Here is a 16,872-nt window from a genome sequence, read left to right as displayed (position 1 = left end):
TTTTTTTAATTTAAATTCAGTTAGCCAACATGGTCCATCATACGGTTTTTGCAGTCGAGTACCTTTTAAAGGTACACCTATATTTGCCCATTTTGTGAAGTTTACTATCTTAGGATAATTTAAGGCTTTCATTCTTCTGTAGATTTAGAAAGTAAAACAATAGAGGAGGACGGTCACTACTTGGTTTTTATCTGTTTGCTTTTTTCCAAGATGCGTGGCGGCAGCAGGACGGTTATAGCCCCACTGTATGTACGCCACCCGTCATTCACGGGCTTGCCTGTGCCTTATAAGAATGCTTAAGTGCAGATTTCCTGGTGTCGCCGCACTGTTGAACAAGAAAATATTCCTGTAAAGTGTCATCTGAGATAACGAGTGATCACCATTTTCCAAACTTGATAAACGTACAGAACTTCTTTAAAAGCAGTGTTCTCAACCTTGGCGAAACATCGGAGCTGTCCGGAAGCTTTAAAAACTCCTGACGTCTGCGTTCCACTCCCAGAGAGTGCACGGACGAGTGGCAGCCCTGGCTTTGGAAGTTTTTAAAACTTCTCAGGTAATTCTGATGAACAGCCAAGACTGAGAACCACTGTTTTAAAGGAACAGTATTCTCTAAGTAACCCCCCCCCCCCCACATACACTGTGTTGATTTAAATTATGTTTATTATGATAGTGTTTAAATATGTACAGACAGCAGGTTGAAATTCCTTATGTATGTAGTTGTATATAAAACACATTTATGAATAAAAACCTCAAAGTCAGTAACTTCAATACAGCATAAATGTAGGGATGGATGATATTTTCCTGAGGCTTTCATGCACGCTTTCCTTCTGTTTCGTCTTTCCCACCTGTATCAGTCTGGGCCCAGGCAGGAGATAAAAGCACACAGTAATGTAAACAGGGAAAGTTTCTTACAAAGAATAGTTAAGCCGTGATACAAGAGTCACACAGAAGCTGTAGGGGACCTGGGGCAGAGGGAGAGTCCCCGAGGAAGGTGGAGATGCAGCCCACGGCATGGCAGAGCACCTCTGTGATTTGCCCATCCGCGAGTCTGCAGTTGCTGGGCAGCAGGAAGCTCTCCTCCAGAGCACAGGACTGGCTCAGGAAAGCCACAGCCAGGAGTCCATCACAGGGCCACACAGGCAGCCGGGCCCTGGGGGCAGCCTTCCTGGTGGCAGTCTTCCTGGTGGCAAGCTGCAGCTGATGGCCGGCCCTGTGGATGTGCAGAGGAAGTAGGAATGTCAGTGCAGCAGGAGATGTGGCGCACACGGGGTCCCAGTCGAGAGGGCCCTGCCATCAGCGGGACCCCGAGAGGTGGGTGTAGGGTTAGGGCAAGCAGCAGGAGGCCCGAAGCACACAGGGTCTGTTGAAAGGTTCAGGTTCACGGGCAGGTGACTGTTGTTGAGGTTGCTGAGGGACCACCCTTTCTGGCCCATGGCTGGGGTCCTCACAGCTACATGCTCAGTTCTCCCTGGAAAGGAGAAAAACTTAAAGGAACTGCCCGTTTACTGCAGAGCGTGTGTTGAAGGTTGAATTTGGAGTTGCCCAGCAGTAAATTGGTATCTGACCCACCACCCCGTGCCAGCCAAATGCTTTTGCAGTGTTCAAGCCCTCGCTTACAGGCTGCCTGACTCTTCCAAGTGGTGTTACTCTGTGCTATGCTCCCGCGTATCCTTATAGTATCTCACCATGCTGTTTAGGAATCTTTGTTTAAAAACTAATTACTCATGGGGCGCCTGGGTGGCTCAGTCGTTAAGCGTCTGCCTTTGGCTCAGGGCGTGATCCCGGCATTCTGGATCGAGCCCCGCATCGGGCTCCTCCGCTGAGAGCCTGCTTTTTCCTCTCCCACTCCCCCTGCTTGTGTTCCCTCTCTCGCTGGCTGTCTCTCTCTCTGTCAAATAAATAAATAAAATCTTTAAAAAAAAAAAACAAAAAACAAACAACTAATTGCTCTTGGAGTGCCTGGATGGGTCAGTTGGTTAAGTGCCTGACTCTTGATTTCAGCCCAGGTCATGATCTCAGGGTCATGAGATCGAGCCCCACATTGGGCTCCACATTGAGTGTGAAATCTGCTTAAGATTTTCTCTCTCTCCCTTTCCTCCTGCCTCTTCGCCCACCCCAATGCTCTCTCTCTCTCTCTCAAAAAATAAGCAAATAAAAATAATTGCTCTCTGAGACACCTGGGTGGCTCAGTTGTTTATGTGTCCAACTCTTGATCTCAGCTCAAGTCTTGATCTCAGGCATGAGTTTGAGCCCTGTGTTGGACTCCATGCTGGTCCTGGAGCCTACTTAAAAAAAATTGCCCTTTCAGACAAACGTATCATGTAGGAATCTTTATTTTAAAAATAATTGCTTTCTCTTGGCAAGGATGTCCATTCCCACTGTTGGTGGGAATGCAGACTGGTATGGGCACTCTGAAAGACAGTGTGGAGGTTCCCCAAAAAGTTAAAAATAGAGCTACTCTGCCATCCAGCAATTGCACTACTAGGTATTTACTCAAATACTAATTTGAAGGGTTATATGCACCCTGATATTTATAGCAGCATTATTAGAAGTAGCCAAACTACGGAAAGAGCCCAAATGTCCATCGACTGATGAATGAATAAAGAAGTTGTGGTACACACGCGCGCGCACGCACACACACACACACACACACACTGGAATATTACTCAGCCATCAGAAAAGAACGAAATCTTGCCATTTGCAATGACATGGATGGAGCTAGAGAGTATTATGCTAAGCGAAGTAAGTCAGAGAAAGACAAATCCCTTATGATTTCACTCATGTGGAATACAAGAAACAGATGAACATGGGGTAGGGGGGGAAGAGAGGCAAACCAAGAAACAAACTGTTAACTATAGAGAACAAACTGAGGGTTGCTGGAAGAGGGGAGGTGGGCAGGGGGATGGGTTAAATGGCTGTTGGGGATTAAGGAGGGCACATGTTATGATGAGCACCAGGTTTTGTATGTAAGTGCTGAACCACTAAATTTTACACCTAAAATTAATATTATACTGTGTGTTAACTAACTGGAATTTAAATTGAAGCTTGGGGGAAAAAATCTTAAAAAAAAAAAATAAGTGGTTTTCCAAGCAAACATATAATTATAGTATGCTTGAGAATCACCTCCAAAGATTCTGATTTGGTTGGGCTAGGGTGGAACCCAGGAATCTGCGTTTTTAATAGGTAGTCGGGAGGATGCTGATGATGGGGCTCCTGAGACGACAATGAGAGATGTGGGTCTGGGGCCGGACTGTAGGAACAGTGTCTTACTCCGTTTTGTACCCTTATTGCCTAACACGCTCCCTGCTAGAAGCATGGTGTTGGACACGTGGGCAGCATGAACGACCACAGAAGCACTGACGCATCAGGGCCGCCCCGAGAAGTGGTGGCCCTAGAGAAGCTCCCCATGTTTCACGCCCCTTCTCAGAGTGCCCTTCTGCACACAAAACTCAGGCTGACCTAAAACTTGCTGCAGCTAGTGCTTCTTCATTGTTTGATTTAAAATGGACATTATACCAATGCCACCTTTCTTTGTTTCATAGGGAGAAAGAACAAGAAACACAAAAAGAGGAACGTTTGATGGAAGAAAAGAAAAAGAAAAAGCAGGAAGAAAAGAAAAAGAAGGAAGGTGCTCAGAAAAAGGTTTGGCTGGCATCCCTACCACTGCCCGTGATCATTACATGTCTCATTTGCATTGGCACAGCCATTATGTTAGAGTTCCATTTTAGGACCTCAAAAAATCAATATGATAAATCTCTAATTAACAAAAAATAGATGTTGTACTAGTGAAATAAATACAGAGTGAGAGCCACAGAATGTTTTTCTTAAGGAACTAGACATAGTACAGCTGTGTTTTAAAGAAGTGTGGGTTTTGGTGGTGGTGATAAAGAACGGCCACGCTCTTCCACTTAGCGCGAACTGTCCAGAACAACCATGTCTGAGAAATGAGGAAAAGGGCCATGTAACTGATTTTATTAGGAAAGCTAGAAATAATTTTTGCAGGTTTGTCCAATGTTCTTTTATATATCCTATTAGTATATATTAAAAATTAGAAGTCCTTCTGTAAATCTTATCGTCTTAACTTGAATCTTAACGCATTTAATTTACCAAGTTAGGCCGTTTGTTGTTGGTCTTGCCTAGTTGAACATACCTTGTAATTTAAACTGTGTACCTTTTAGTTTATATTAAAATACAGAGCTCTTATGAGCTTCCAGATAGTTTTTTTTTTTTTTGCCTTTAGATCAGTATTGGCATATAATAGCATGTAGACAGTTATACGTTTTCCCAGTAATAAATTTTAATAAATTGTGACTGAGCAAAACTTGTTTTTAAAATTTCCAGTATTAACGTCTGCTTATAAACTTTCATAGATGTGCACATGCTACACATTATTATTCCTAAAGAGTTTCTGATTTTTTTTTTTCAGGCTGCTGATCAAAAAACCAAAGGTAAGTTTATTTTATTGGGGGGGGCGGTACATTAGATGGCAGCACCACACTTTTTATGATGAAGATGACTTTTATTTTAATTGATAGTTAACGACAAAGAATCTAACCCTGGCTTTGAATCTTTTGAACCTTCTTTTTATCATTCACTGTGCATTTCTTCGTTTATCACGGGTTTCATATCTGCATTTCATTGGCATTTGTTTAATCTAAAATGCCTAAAGAATGTTATGTTTGCTTTCTGAACAATGCTGTTTACTTTTCCTTTGGTTTGTTTTCTACCAAAGACTAAACTGATAAAGGTGATACTGTACTAATACTCTACTTTTGTTGACCCCTTAGAGTTTCCAAAATAAAGTTTATGTATATGACTTTATTCGAACTTCATAACTAAGCAGGGCAGGTGTTAGGTGACCGTGAAGAAACCGAGGCTGATGTGCAAGTTAAGTGGCTTGAGCCGGGCCTTCTGACCCCCGTGCAGTGGGCCTCCGGGTGCTGGCACCAGGGTCACAGTAAGATGGGATTTTGTATAAAGTAAATATTAAAAGGCAGCCCAGTTCCCAGAAAAGAATTTGTCTCTCACTCTCAGAAGCAGTATGAATGTACGGCACGCTTTTTCAGAAGGTCCAGAGGGCTGTGGTACATAGTCGTATTAGCAGTTATGATCTTGAATAAAAAAGAATGGTTTCTTCCACTTGTCATTGAAAACTACAGGATTGTTGTTCTGAGTCATTTATTTCCCTTTTTTTTTTTTTTAAACATTCTGAGAAGTTTTTATAACCTGATTCAATACCAGCCATATTCTGTTGTCATTGTCAGTGTTTTCTCTTCAAATAGTAACAAATTGCTTATGGTCGTATCATGATCCTGCCACACTACACAGAATTCTTATTTCCCGTTACTGTTCTGATGAGCATTTCCTTGCTTACGCCAAAGTCTGCTAGTGTATTCTCTTCTCCTTTTATCTTCTCTAAATTACTGCTCCTTTGGGTCCAGTTTGTCATCAACTGTGCTAACTATAGCTAGCCGTAGCACACATAATAATAGTGATTATTAATGCTCCTAAACAGGAAAACAAAGCTTCTAAAATTATAATCTAACAGTGTTGCTAGGTAACTCATTAATGAATATTAGCAGTACTAAGGTTTACATTTTTCTCAGATGCTCCATTATTACTGGTTCGAATCAAAACTAACTGCCTGCGGGAAGCGGGAAGGTGTTTCTGAATTTCTGACCGGACATGCGTGTTGGGCCACACAGGCTGGGCCTGCTGCTTCCCCGAATGAACACCCCCATCCCCTGCCCCTCAGAGAGCTGCACTGAGCAATTTGAAAGCCTTTGTATGAGCCTTTCCACAAACAAAGTAGCTTCTTATAATTTATGCTAAACATTGTCTTTGCATCATCAGTGACTCAAGAGGTAGCCGAGCACAGTTACTGTTATGCCTTTAGTGAGATTCGAGATGCCCTCACAGTTGGGGGAAGGTGATCAGACATAATCTCACCTATATATTGTATTTCTGCTGTGGCGGGCCTCGTATCTGAGTGTCGGACACTGTATAATGGCTTTTGCTTTGGGAATCAGTAATCTCTTTATTTTGGGCACTGCCCTTAATTTGGGCACAGATAATAGTAGCTTTATATGGGATGTGATGATTTTGTGATCCTAAATTTTCCATATTGTCTTCTGGGTTTTTTATGGATTTAATTTTTCTTAAGGATTAATTATAATACCCATAAATGTGAAGTAATTTAATTCATTGGTTTTGGCCAGATTTTCTGAAGTTCATAAAATAGAAAGATAAGTTTTCATATAAAAAGCTCAAAGTTAATTATATCATGTATGAAAGCAAGTATCTTGATGGCCCAATAGGTCTCAAACTCCGTATGATTAGTGCTTTATGATTTTGAGTCATATACTTTTATAAATTCATACATTATGATTAGTCTCCTAATCTTGCTTGAAAGGACTATAATTTAAGTTTTGCAGCTGGGTATTCAACTTTGCCATGCATTCAATTTGTAATGCTAATTTTAAGAAAATCTTTACGTGCTTTTGTTAATGTAAATCAGTTGAAACCATATTCCTTCAGTAGCCTTACGTTGAGTGATAAAGGTTTTGGGGTCACAGATTATTTGCCCTGTGCTGTATTCCTAATAAGGCTCATTCTAAACATGGTTTTCTCAGTATGAATGAAGGTGAGCATTGAAGTTTAAAGGGTGCCTTCCCAATTTCATAGTCAGATCTAGATATGAACAGATACAAGTGAGAACCCACATCTTTGTGCTTTGCCAGTTAGGTGGCACTTCTTTTTAGCAGAGCCGGCTGAGTGCTGTTGCTCAGTTGTGAGCTATTTGCTCAACACAATATTCAGCAGTTAGTTTTTATAAGGCATCACATCTGTGTTTTCCTGAATTACGCTGTGTAATAAAATTGGCCAGATTCCTTGCATTTCCATGTATTCATGTTCATGTCCACATAACCAAAACAAATATTATTTTGAGTGTATGAGTTACCCTTAGAACCAATAGCTAAAAGTCTAGTTAGTGTGCTTTGCACAGTATATTTTATAAAATATGACATTTTGTTGTCTATCGGCAAAATTAATAAAATCTTAGCATTTGAAGGATCCTTAGAGATTCTCCAGTTCCTTCATTGGTTCGGAAATGAGATTCAGAGAGGTTAAACAATTTGCACAAGTTTTGACAGCTATAGTTAGTGGCAGAACTAGAATCTTCATCTTCTGGTGGTCAGTTATGTATGTTTTCTGCCGTCATCTGAAGGAGACATCAATATTTATATCCATTATCAGTATAATTATTCATTTTAGGAAATAACTTAGGATTTTTTCAAATAAGGCTGAAAGAAATTTCTAAGAGATTCATTATGTGAAGGATCTTTATGGGATGGTATCTTACAGGATTTTAAATATTAGATGTCTTTCTTTAGCCATGGTGCTCTATGTTTAAAGTAATTATTTAATTTTACTGTTAAATCCCTGGCAGAAAGAAGATAATAATAAATGCGTAAATGTTTTTTCCATGGGAACAAAAGAAAACATATTAAGATGTGGTACTTTCCCCCTAACACTTAGGCAACTTAAAAGGATAAAAATTATTGGGAAAAAACCAACTAAGCAGGTACATACATATAAATTCTTCACTGAATTTTAGAAGAAAGGAAGTATAAATCCACTCGTGGCAAGATGGCGGCACAGTGCTCCTGTTACAAGCCCTTTAACAGCATCTTCTTGACAGCCCTTCTGCTAAGTCTCAGAGAAAGCGAAAGTCCACATCTCTGTTTAGCTTCACTAAACTATAACATTAAATGTAAAGGCAGTTCCAAGTTTAGAGAAAGTTACAGTTTATAGCTGTATAGGAAGCTGACGGTCTGCTCTCTGAGAAATCACTTAACAGATTACTTTCTTTGCTTTGCTTTTTTTAACCGCTTTATTGAGTTACACTGGCACACGGTAAACTACATGTATTTAAAGAGAACAGTTTAGTAAGTCTTGGTATGTGCGCACCTGTGAAACCATCCCTACAATCAAGGCAGTAATCCATCGCTCCTGGAAGTCTCCCCGCACCCCTACCAACCCACTTCTCAGGCCCTCCCCACCTTCATCGGTCCATAGGCAGCACTGATCTGCTTCCTGTCACTACAGAAGGTTTTATTTTCTAGACTCCATTTAGATCAATGGGACCACGCAGGATGCACTCTTGGCTTCTTCCACTCGGAGTAATGCTTTTGAGGTTCATCCCTGTCGTGTGTATCAGCAGTTCACTCCCTTTTATTGCTGAGCGGGGTTCCGTGGTTTGTGTGTATCACAATTGTTTGTGCCTTACCTGATCATGGACATCTGCGTTCTCGTTTTTAGCTCTTGTGAATAAAGCGTCTATGAACTTTGGTATACAAGTCTCCGTATAGATACGTGCTTTGATTTTTTTATGGTAAATATGTAGGAGTAGAATGCTGGGTCTTAGGGTAGATGTATGTTTAACCTTCCAAGAAACTGCAAAACCTTTTCAAAGTGGTTATACCACTTCCCAGTGCTACATCCTTACCTATGCGTGGAAGATCAGTCTTGATCCCTGTAGCCATTCTGATAGGCTTGTGGCCATCTCTCATGTGCTTTTGATTCACGTTTCTGTAATGGCTGATAGTGGTAATGTCATTCTCATATGCTTTTTTGCTGTGTATCTTTGGCGAATATTCAAATATTTTGCTACTTTTTAAAAAGTTGAGTTATGTGCTTTCTTGTTCCAGATTGGTTTCTAATACTACATTGACCTCTACAGTTAGGCAGAAAGACTCGTCATTGCAGCTTAGCTTCCTTCATGCTCCATCATTTCCCTGTCTCTTCATGTGCGCAGCTATTTGTAATATAGTAATTGCAGAAAATACACACTTTTAACTGCGATCACATTTTGTCTCACTTTTAACACACCTACTAAAGATTACATTAATAAGTGAGCTGTTAGTCATGTTTTGCTATCTAGAGTTGTCAAGTTAGTTCATTAATTAAGTAAACAATTAACAAATATCTATCAGACAGCAGAGATAAGTTCCCTGTTCTCAAAGAGGTGTATTAGTAGGGAGAGTTAGCTATATAAGCAAATTAATGCACTAAAATGTTCTGGGGATTGTGATTTATTTATCCCACATCTTCTACCTGAAAGGATTTAAGTACATTCACTTCTGTTCGCTGTTTATGTCCCTATAAGAAAATATGTCCTGTTTTTTTGTTACTTTTGTTATTGTTGTTTTAAAGATTTTATTTATTTATTTGACTGAGAGAGAGACAGCCAGTGAGAGAGGGAACACAAGCAGGGGGAGTGGGAGAGGAAGAAGCAGGCTCCCAGTGGAGCAGGGAGCCCGATGTGGGGCTCTATCCCAGGACCCTGGGATCACGCCCTGAGACGAAGGCAGACACTTAATGACTGAGCTACCCAGGCACCCCAAAAGATGTCCTGTTTTTTAAAATAAGTGAGAAGACAGGGAAAGGCAAAAACTGCTTTAGAATGAGATGAATGCATGCTAGAGTTGGCCACTTTCCCGGTTGTCCCCAAGTTAGCCATGAAAATGAGATGGGAGGGGGGGTGCCTTATCCCACCCGTTCTGAATGTACCCACTAGGCCAGTAGAATTGAGCACTCTTAACAGCCTATCCTACGAAAAAAAGGAGTTGAAACTGGAGAGTTGGAGGGCAGGGACACCAGCTCATAGAGTCCATCTTAGGACTTTAGATTTGACCTTTTAGACCAGAGGGAGCCACTGGAGATTTTAAGTGGGAGAGTGACTTCATGAGATTTATATTTTAGAAAGATCATGGAACATGCCAGATTGAAGATGCATCAGACAGTTGGAGAGGGAACTGGATGCAGCCAGTGCAGTTAGGCCACTACACACTTCACACTCCAGATGACAGCTTCATGGTGAGGGTGGACAGGAAGGGTCATGTGGTAGAGCCGGCAGAACTGGAGACTCATTTGATCCAGCAGATATTTATCGAACACCTGTTTGCCTGGCACTGTTCACTATGGGGAGAAAAAGATTAAAAGAAACAGATATGCTTTGCACCCTCTTGCAACTTCGAGTCTTATGGGGAATGGGCAGAAACATCAATCATGAAGCTGTGTGTGTCATTACTGACTGGGATGACTACTGTGAAGGAAAGGAATGTTGTCTAATGAGAGGATAGAACAGAAGAACTGGAACCAGGCTGTAATGAGCGAAGGCATCCCGAGCGATGCTGAATCAAGGTCTGAAGGATGGAGAGAAGGCAGCTAGGCCAGGGAGAGTAGAGAGAGGACTTATGGGCTTCCACAATCAGAGGGGAGAGCATTTGCAAAGGCTGGCTGGCCCGTGTGGCATTCTCCAGGAACTAAACAAACAAAAAGCCAGCATAGAAGGTGAGTTGTCAGCAAGGGGGAGAATGGTGTCAGTGAGGCTAAGGTAGATGGGGACCCAACATGCACAGGGCATGTAGAGGTGAGGTGGAATATTCCTTTTTTCTTTTCTTTTCTTTTTTTTTTTTTTTTTAAGATTTTATTTATTTGACAGAGCAAGAGAGCACATGCAGGGGGAGCAGCGGAGGGAAGGGGAGAAGCAGGCTCCCCACGGAGCAGGGAGTCCAGTGTGGGGCTTGATACCAGGACTCTGGGATCATGACCCTAGCCGAAGGCAGACACTTAACCATCTGAGCCACCCAGGCACCCCTGGAATATTCCTTTTCAAAATCAAATTGCAGCATGGCCGATTTCCCTCCCATTCCCCATCCCTCTTTGACTCAATGTTGGCATAGTCTGCCTCGGGCTCCCTCTTCTGGCAGACTCTAGGATTCTGCACTTTTGGAGGACAAACAGCCCAGGATTATTGCTGTTCCACGATTTTTACATGTATTAAAGAAAACACACACAGTCCTGCCACACGAGGCAGTGTGCATGCCCTGAGGGAACACATTTCAGCCATGATTCCACTTATGCCTTCTGTGTTTCATGAGATTTAGGGTTTGCTGTTTTTCAAGAGCTTGTTCAGTTACAGATGACTGAGCGTGGGAAGAGACAAGGTCAGGCTGGAGGTGAGAAAGCTGAGAAGCTGCACTCAGTGGACTGTGTTCACACTTCGTGTCTGTCCAGTGTGTTGCCTCATTTGGGTAATATTTCCAGTTAATGTTACACATTGCAAAGATGCTAGAAAAACCAATATGTATTAGTGCTGTATTTGTTACTTGGCTTTAACATACGCTGTTATCAAAAGTTTCTTTCTATTTTGATCTTCTAAATCTGCCGGCTGTGGCTTAAAAGAACTTAGAAATATTTGCCTGTATAAATAGTACCTTTTTTTAGAGTAGAAGAATCCAAGGACCAAAACAAAGTAATCTTCTAATAAAATGATTCTTACTGTTAGTAGTCATTACTAAAGTAAATTTACTTTAACATTCATATTATCCAGTCTGATGTACTAAGAGTAGCATTTAATTTAATTTCATGCTTTAGAGAGGTAACTGTAGTACATTAGAATAGAAAACATCTCTGAACAGCATTCTCTCATTAGCAACAGGCACTAAGATAATGTAGTTAGTAGTTAATGAGCTTGTGCTCATTTTGAGTTGAGCTCCCGAAGTTGCCATGGTGACAGATCAGCCAGAAGCCGTCAACAGAACACACAGAAGGCCACCGCGTGGTACCCCACCGGGACGCCAGTAAACAGCAGATGCCCCTCCTGCACGTAGCCGTAGCCGTCGCCGTCTTCCGCTCGCCTCTTGGGGTTCTGAGGAGCCTCTTGCCGCAGCGCTGGCTGCTGTGTAGGCTGCAGAAGAGATGGTAGTAATGAGACTCTCCCTTGGAATCACGGATTATAGCACTGGAAAACAGTCCTCTTTTATATATGTTCAAGTAAATGTAAATTTTAAATTTTAAGAAACTCTGAAACTTTGAGTATATATTCTGAAATCAGCTAGAATTAATGCATGATTTTTGAATATTTCTCTTCTGTCATCGTGTGGTATTTGTACAGAAGAGAAATTTTATGTTTTTATCATACAGAAACTTCTATTTCTTAACTTCTAAGAATTCACCAGTTAAAGAACATCATTGTTCTAATGTCTCACCTACGGATGCAGTTGGAGGGCTAATGAGGAAACTGTATTAAATTTATACACTAATTATAAGATGCATGCAGATATCAGAAATAAGACATGTTAACATGTCCCTCTAGGTTGGCATTTATCCATGAAGAGTTACTTTTGAAATACACTGTTGCATGCCTACCTGTCAGTGTGCTTTAGGCTTATTGTGGTAGCCCGTGAGATTCTGACGGAGGGCATGTGTAAGTAAGTCCCATTACGGTAAATGCCATCACAAGGAAACCGTTGTTGAATATCTAGGTCATGACCACACACCATGATGTTGTCTAGGTGAGTGAAAGAGCTGAATATATTACTTGCTAAAAAAGGATCTGTGCTCTTAATCAGAGTTTAGTTGAAGTGTATAGAAACCAGTCGAGCTTTTTGTAAGTACAGAGAATTGAGTGCTTATAAAACCATTGTGAGGCCAGAGGGAGGGGAGCACACCCTAGGCTGGGCCTCTAGAAATGATTCCCCACAGAATTATCCCAAATCACTGCTCCCTGGGAAAGAATCAGGAGGCCTCACTGGCACTGTTGACTTCAAGAGCACAGTGTCACCGCTGCAGCCCAGTGATCGGGAAGCTGCCATCAGCACTGTCCCTCACCACCACTAAGGCAGTGATTGGGAACTAGGACCCTGCACAGAAACGTCAACCGTTTCCAGGGCTGTGCTTACAGTCAGTGTGGGGGCAGCAGACAGAGAGCAGCCACAGCTGAGGCCCCCTTGCAGCTTGGAACCAGACCACTGTCAGCCCCACCCCTGGTGTGCGTGTTGGGGAGTGGGGGGCAGGGAGAGATAACTTTGACTACTGCTTTGGAACATTTTTTAAAACGATGGGATGGATGACTTCTCATTAACTTCTGTATAGTGTTTGACACTTTCCAGATGGTGGAAATGTGAGACCCAAATTAAGGGGGGGAGGTTTAGGGCCAGACTAGAGATCTAATCCTCCAGCCCCGAGTACAGCTGTCAGTATCTGTGCTAAGTTACCACGGTCTCTTCTGTCAGAGTCTCTGCTTTCCTGCCTCCCTTCTTTAGTTAGTTCACTAATTGCAGTTCATGTCACATGACTTTGAGTTTTTGTTCATCAGCCTAAAATCCTTCCCATTGCCTGAGAGAAGAGGAGTGAGGAGGATTATTAAGGCTGGCCAAGACTGTTGACCAAACTTCAGTAAAGCTCCTAGACCATCGCCTAGGCCTGTCCATGCACTTCCTTCTAAAATCCAGTTTTAGCAAGAACCCTGCTAAGTCACTTTCACCAGACACCCCCCCCCCCCCACCGCCTTTCCAGATGTCTGACCAAGTTCCTCATCCTCCGCTGGCCCCCGGGTGATGCCTGACACCCCGGCCTGCCTTCAGCCAGAATCCTGCTAGGTCAGTTTAGTCAGAAGCCCCCTTACCCACGACGTTTCCTCTTAGTGATTTTCCATCTGCTGCCCTGCTCTTGCTCCCTGGCTATAACTCCCCGTCTGTCCCCGCTGCACTTGGAGTCGAACCCTATCTCTCTCCCCCACTGTAAATCCCAGCGCATGGACCCTACGCCCCTCAGCCCGTCAAGAGGGTCCTGGATGGAGCTGCCTCACCATCCTTAACAAGTGTCCTTGCGTGTTTTTTCTTTACTGTAATAAACACTTATAGTGCACTTACTATGTGCTAGACATTGTTCTGAACAGTTCTTTACGTATATTAACATTCACTCCTCAGAGAGCCTTCTCAGTAAGGTACTCTTACCCCCATTTTTACCGCCCACTTACCCACATTTTACAGATGGCACAACTGAGTGACAGGTTAAGTAACGTACCCAGGGTCACCAGCCAGTATGGGGCAGAGCTGACATGTAAACCCCAAGTCCGTGCCCATAGCCACCACACTGCATCTGTAGAGAGGTGTGTGGGAATGACAAAGCTCGAGTTGCTCCTCGGGAGGGTCTCTTCAGAGTATATAGTCCGGGAGGGGGAGGGTCAGGGAAGGGGAGGGGAAGATGGGACTTTGGTGGAATCGGCGACATTTTATTTCTTAAGCTGGAGATTGGGTACATGAAGGTTTGTTGATTATTTGGACTTTATGCCTTTTTGTACATCTTAAGTATTTCCAAATAAAATTTTTGAAAGATTTTATTTACTTGACAGAGCACACGCACACAAGCAGGGAGAGTGGCAGGGAGGGGGAGGAGGAGAAGCAGGCTCCCCGCAGAGCAGGGGATCACCACCTGAGCCAAAGGCAGACACTTAACAGACTGAGCCACCCAGGCACCCTTCCAAATACATTTTTAAAGAAAAGAATGTTTTGGTAGTATGACTTGGGTAATAAGATGGAAATGTCTTGGTGCACTGGGCACCTGTGCTCTCTGCTCTGTTAAGTCCCTGGTGAGGAAGGGAAGGTGGACCTTGATAGGAACCTAACATCCCAAGGGTCCCCCCGCCAGATTCGTGGAGTGGAGCAAGGAGGGGGGCTGCTGCTGTGGGCCGTGGCTACCTTGTTGTTTCCTTACCTGTGAAGGTGACAAGGGGCAAGCAGACAGGACCCCCTGGCTCTAGAGCCTGCACAGACGGGCTCTTGATCAAGGTCACATGCTTGTTGAGTTTAAACAGCAGTGAAAGAGTATGTCAACTGTCCATGAACTTGTAATCAGAGGAGCCTGTTCCTGGAGAACTTCTTCCTGAAACCGGAGGCTCCAGACTTCTCTGTGTGCTACAGCCAGAACAGGAACACCCCAGGGGCTCTCCAGCTATTGGCCACCAGGTGGATTCCAAAACCCTTACAAAGCCTATGCCTGCCTCTCCAGCCTCAGGCCCAGCGGCTCTCCGTTGAGGCACCAAGCTCCAGCCACACTGGCGTTGTTTCAGCCCTTGACAGCACGAAAGCTCCTTCTCAGGCCAGGACCTTCCCCACACTGTGCCGGCTGGTGGGTGTGAGCTCGCAGAGCCTACATACGCACACGAGCTTGGGTGTGCGTGCACACACTTCATCTGGCTGGCGGTGCTCCAGGCCCGGCCTTACTGTCACTTCCTCTCCGGAGTTAGCTTCTTTGTCCCACTGTTACTCTTGTCATGCTTACCCCAACGAGTACGTGTGTGTTTGTGGAGTCATAATCTCTTACTAGATTATAAACTACAAGGACAGGAACCATGTTTTCCACAGTATACCGAATGTCTGGCACGAAATTGGTATCCATTGACTAGGACCTAAATAAATACAGAGAGGGTACATGAGGGTACAGACACACTCGGGGGGTAAAAAGAATGCTAGGCAGCGAAAGCGAGCGGACAGAGATTTGACCCCTGACTCACTGTGCCCTGCTTTCCTGGTTTTCCAGAGCATCTCACCTCTGCGGCTGCATATCTCACTATGCAGCCTTTTCTTTCCTTCTTGCCCTGCTGAGATGTGAGCTCCATGGGCGGGAGTCTGCCTTTTCTGTTCTCAGGCATCCGCCCGAGCGTCCAGAACAGCAGCTGGCTCTAGGAGGGCTTAGTGTGTGTGTGCGTGCGTGTGTGTGCGTGCACACGTGCACGCGCATGCACAAGAGACGGCCTCCACCTGGGTCGCCTGCACATCCGTGTTGTGCATGCAGGGAGCTGGCTGGTATCAGGGTTCCGAAGGGTGTAGGGAAAGTTTCCAGCAGTTACAATAAGGGAATTTTGGCAGACCACGTTAGATTATCAGAGGGATTCTTGCCGGCAGTGGGGTCTTGGAGCAGCATTGGTAGGTGGTAGGTCTCATCATTCCCTGAGCGTGCAGCGTTGGGCAGTCCGCAGACCACAGTGGAGGTTGGGATGGTGCAAAGGTGTGGGTGGCAGAGGGGAAGGCCAGGGGCCTGGGGAGGGGGGGAACTGAATCTCAGATGCTGAGATGCGGTGACCAGTGGGATAAAAGTTAAGGAAGCTGGGTCAACAATGGAGGCTCCTGCTCTAGGTCTTCTAGTATCAGAGTTTGAAGAGGCGCTCCTTCTAAAGCCGCCCTCTGGAGTCCTGAAGAGCCAGTCTGAACTTCCTGTCCATACCATAGCCTGCTGTTTTGGGGGAGAGCAGTGTGGGAATTTCGCAGTTGTGTGGGCCCTGTTGTGACTGTGCCCTTCGAAAATTGTAACTGAAAGCAGAAAATTATTTTAAAGAAGCCTTGGTTTCTCAGAGGGTGGTTTCATGTCTGCGTTTTCCCCAGCAGGTGTCACTGTCATTTAAAAGGAAAGGGGAGAGTTTACTGGGGAGAGGAGAGCCCAGTGAGAGTTGGCCCACACGCCGAAGTTACCTGGCTGCTGTCTTCATGTTCTCTAAGTCAGTGACCTGTTGACGGTCCCTGAATAAAATCAGGCTGAAATTCCCACAGCCTGCCTGTGTTCTGCTCTGTTAAAACAATGATGTGTAGGATAGACTCGTCTGTGAGCCTCTGTTGTTTGAGGGATAGGCTTGGACACAGGTGAGTTTGAGACGAGCAGTGTCACTAGGACTTGGATACCCTATTTCTTTGGGCAGCGAGAGATTGAGAAATTTGTATCTGAAGAGAGCAGATGGCTGGTCAGAAACTGCCCATTTGGTTTATCTATATTATATGAACAGATCCAATTTTGAGATCCTCCGCTTACCGGTTGAGATTACGTGAGTTAGCTGCTAGTGTTCAAAGATCTGAAAAATACTGGTTTACACCAGAGAAGCTTTGTCGCTCTCTCATATAAAAGAGGCCAGAGGCACAGCTCGACAGGGTCAGAATTCTTGGTTCCTTCTCCCTCATGACTCTGCTGAGTGAGGCTTCTCTTCCCTTTCCTTCAGACTTTTCCTACAAAGGACCAGATAGCAACTGTTTT

The 16,872-nt window shown here is 43.9% G+C and overlaps 1 protein-coding gene across 4 annotated transcripts in view; it reads left to right on the top strand.

The window, feature by feature from the left end:
- TNRC6C (trinucleotide repeat containing adaptor 6C) overlaps positions 1-16,872 on the top strand; it is a 152,714-nt gene that overhangs the window by 43,237 nt on the left and 92,605 nt on the right. For all 4 annotated transcript variants that reach the window (XM_026484031.4, XM_044378755.3, XM_057317669.1 and 1 more), the window contains exons 2-3: positions 3,543-3,642; positions 4,427-4,448. In XM_026484031.4, the coding sequence (XP_026339816.3) occupies positions 3,580-3,642; positions 4,427-4,448 (85 nt within the window). In that variant the 5' untranslated portion in view covers positions 3,543-3,579. The remainder of the gene's footprint in view (positions 1-3,542; positions 3,643-4,426; positions 4,449-16,872) is intronic.

The sequence above is a fragment of the Ursus arctos genome, unplaced genomic scaffold (assembly GCF_023065955.2).
Source record: "Ursus arctos isolate Adak ecotype North America unplaced genomic scaffold, UrsArc2.0 scaffold_24, whole genome shotgun sequence".
NCBI classification, from domain to species: domain Eukaryota; kingdom Metazoa; phylum Chordata; class Mammalia; order Carnivora; family Ursidae; genus Ursus; species Ursus arctos.
The sequence above is the reverse complement of the archived record's forward strand: the minus strand, read 5'-3'. Positions and strand labels throughout refer to the sequence as shown.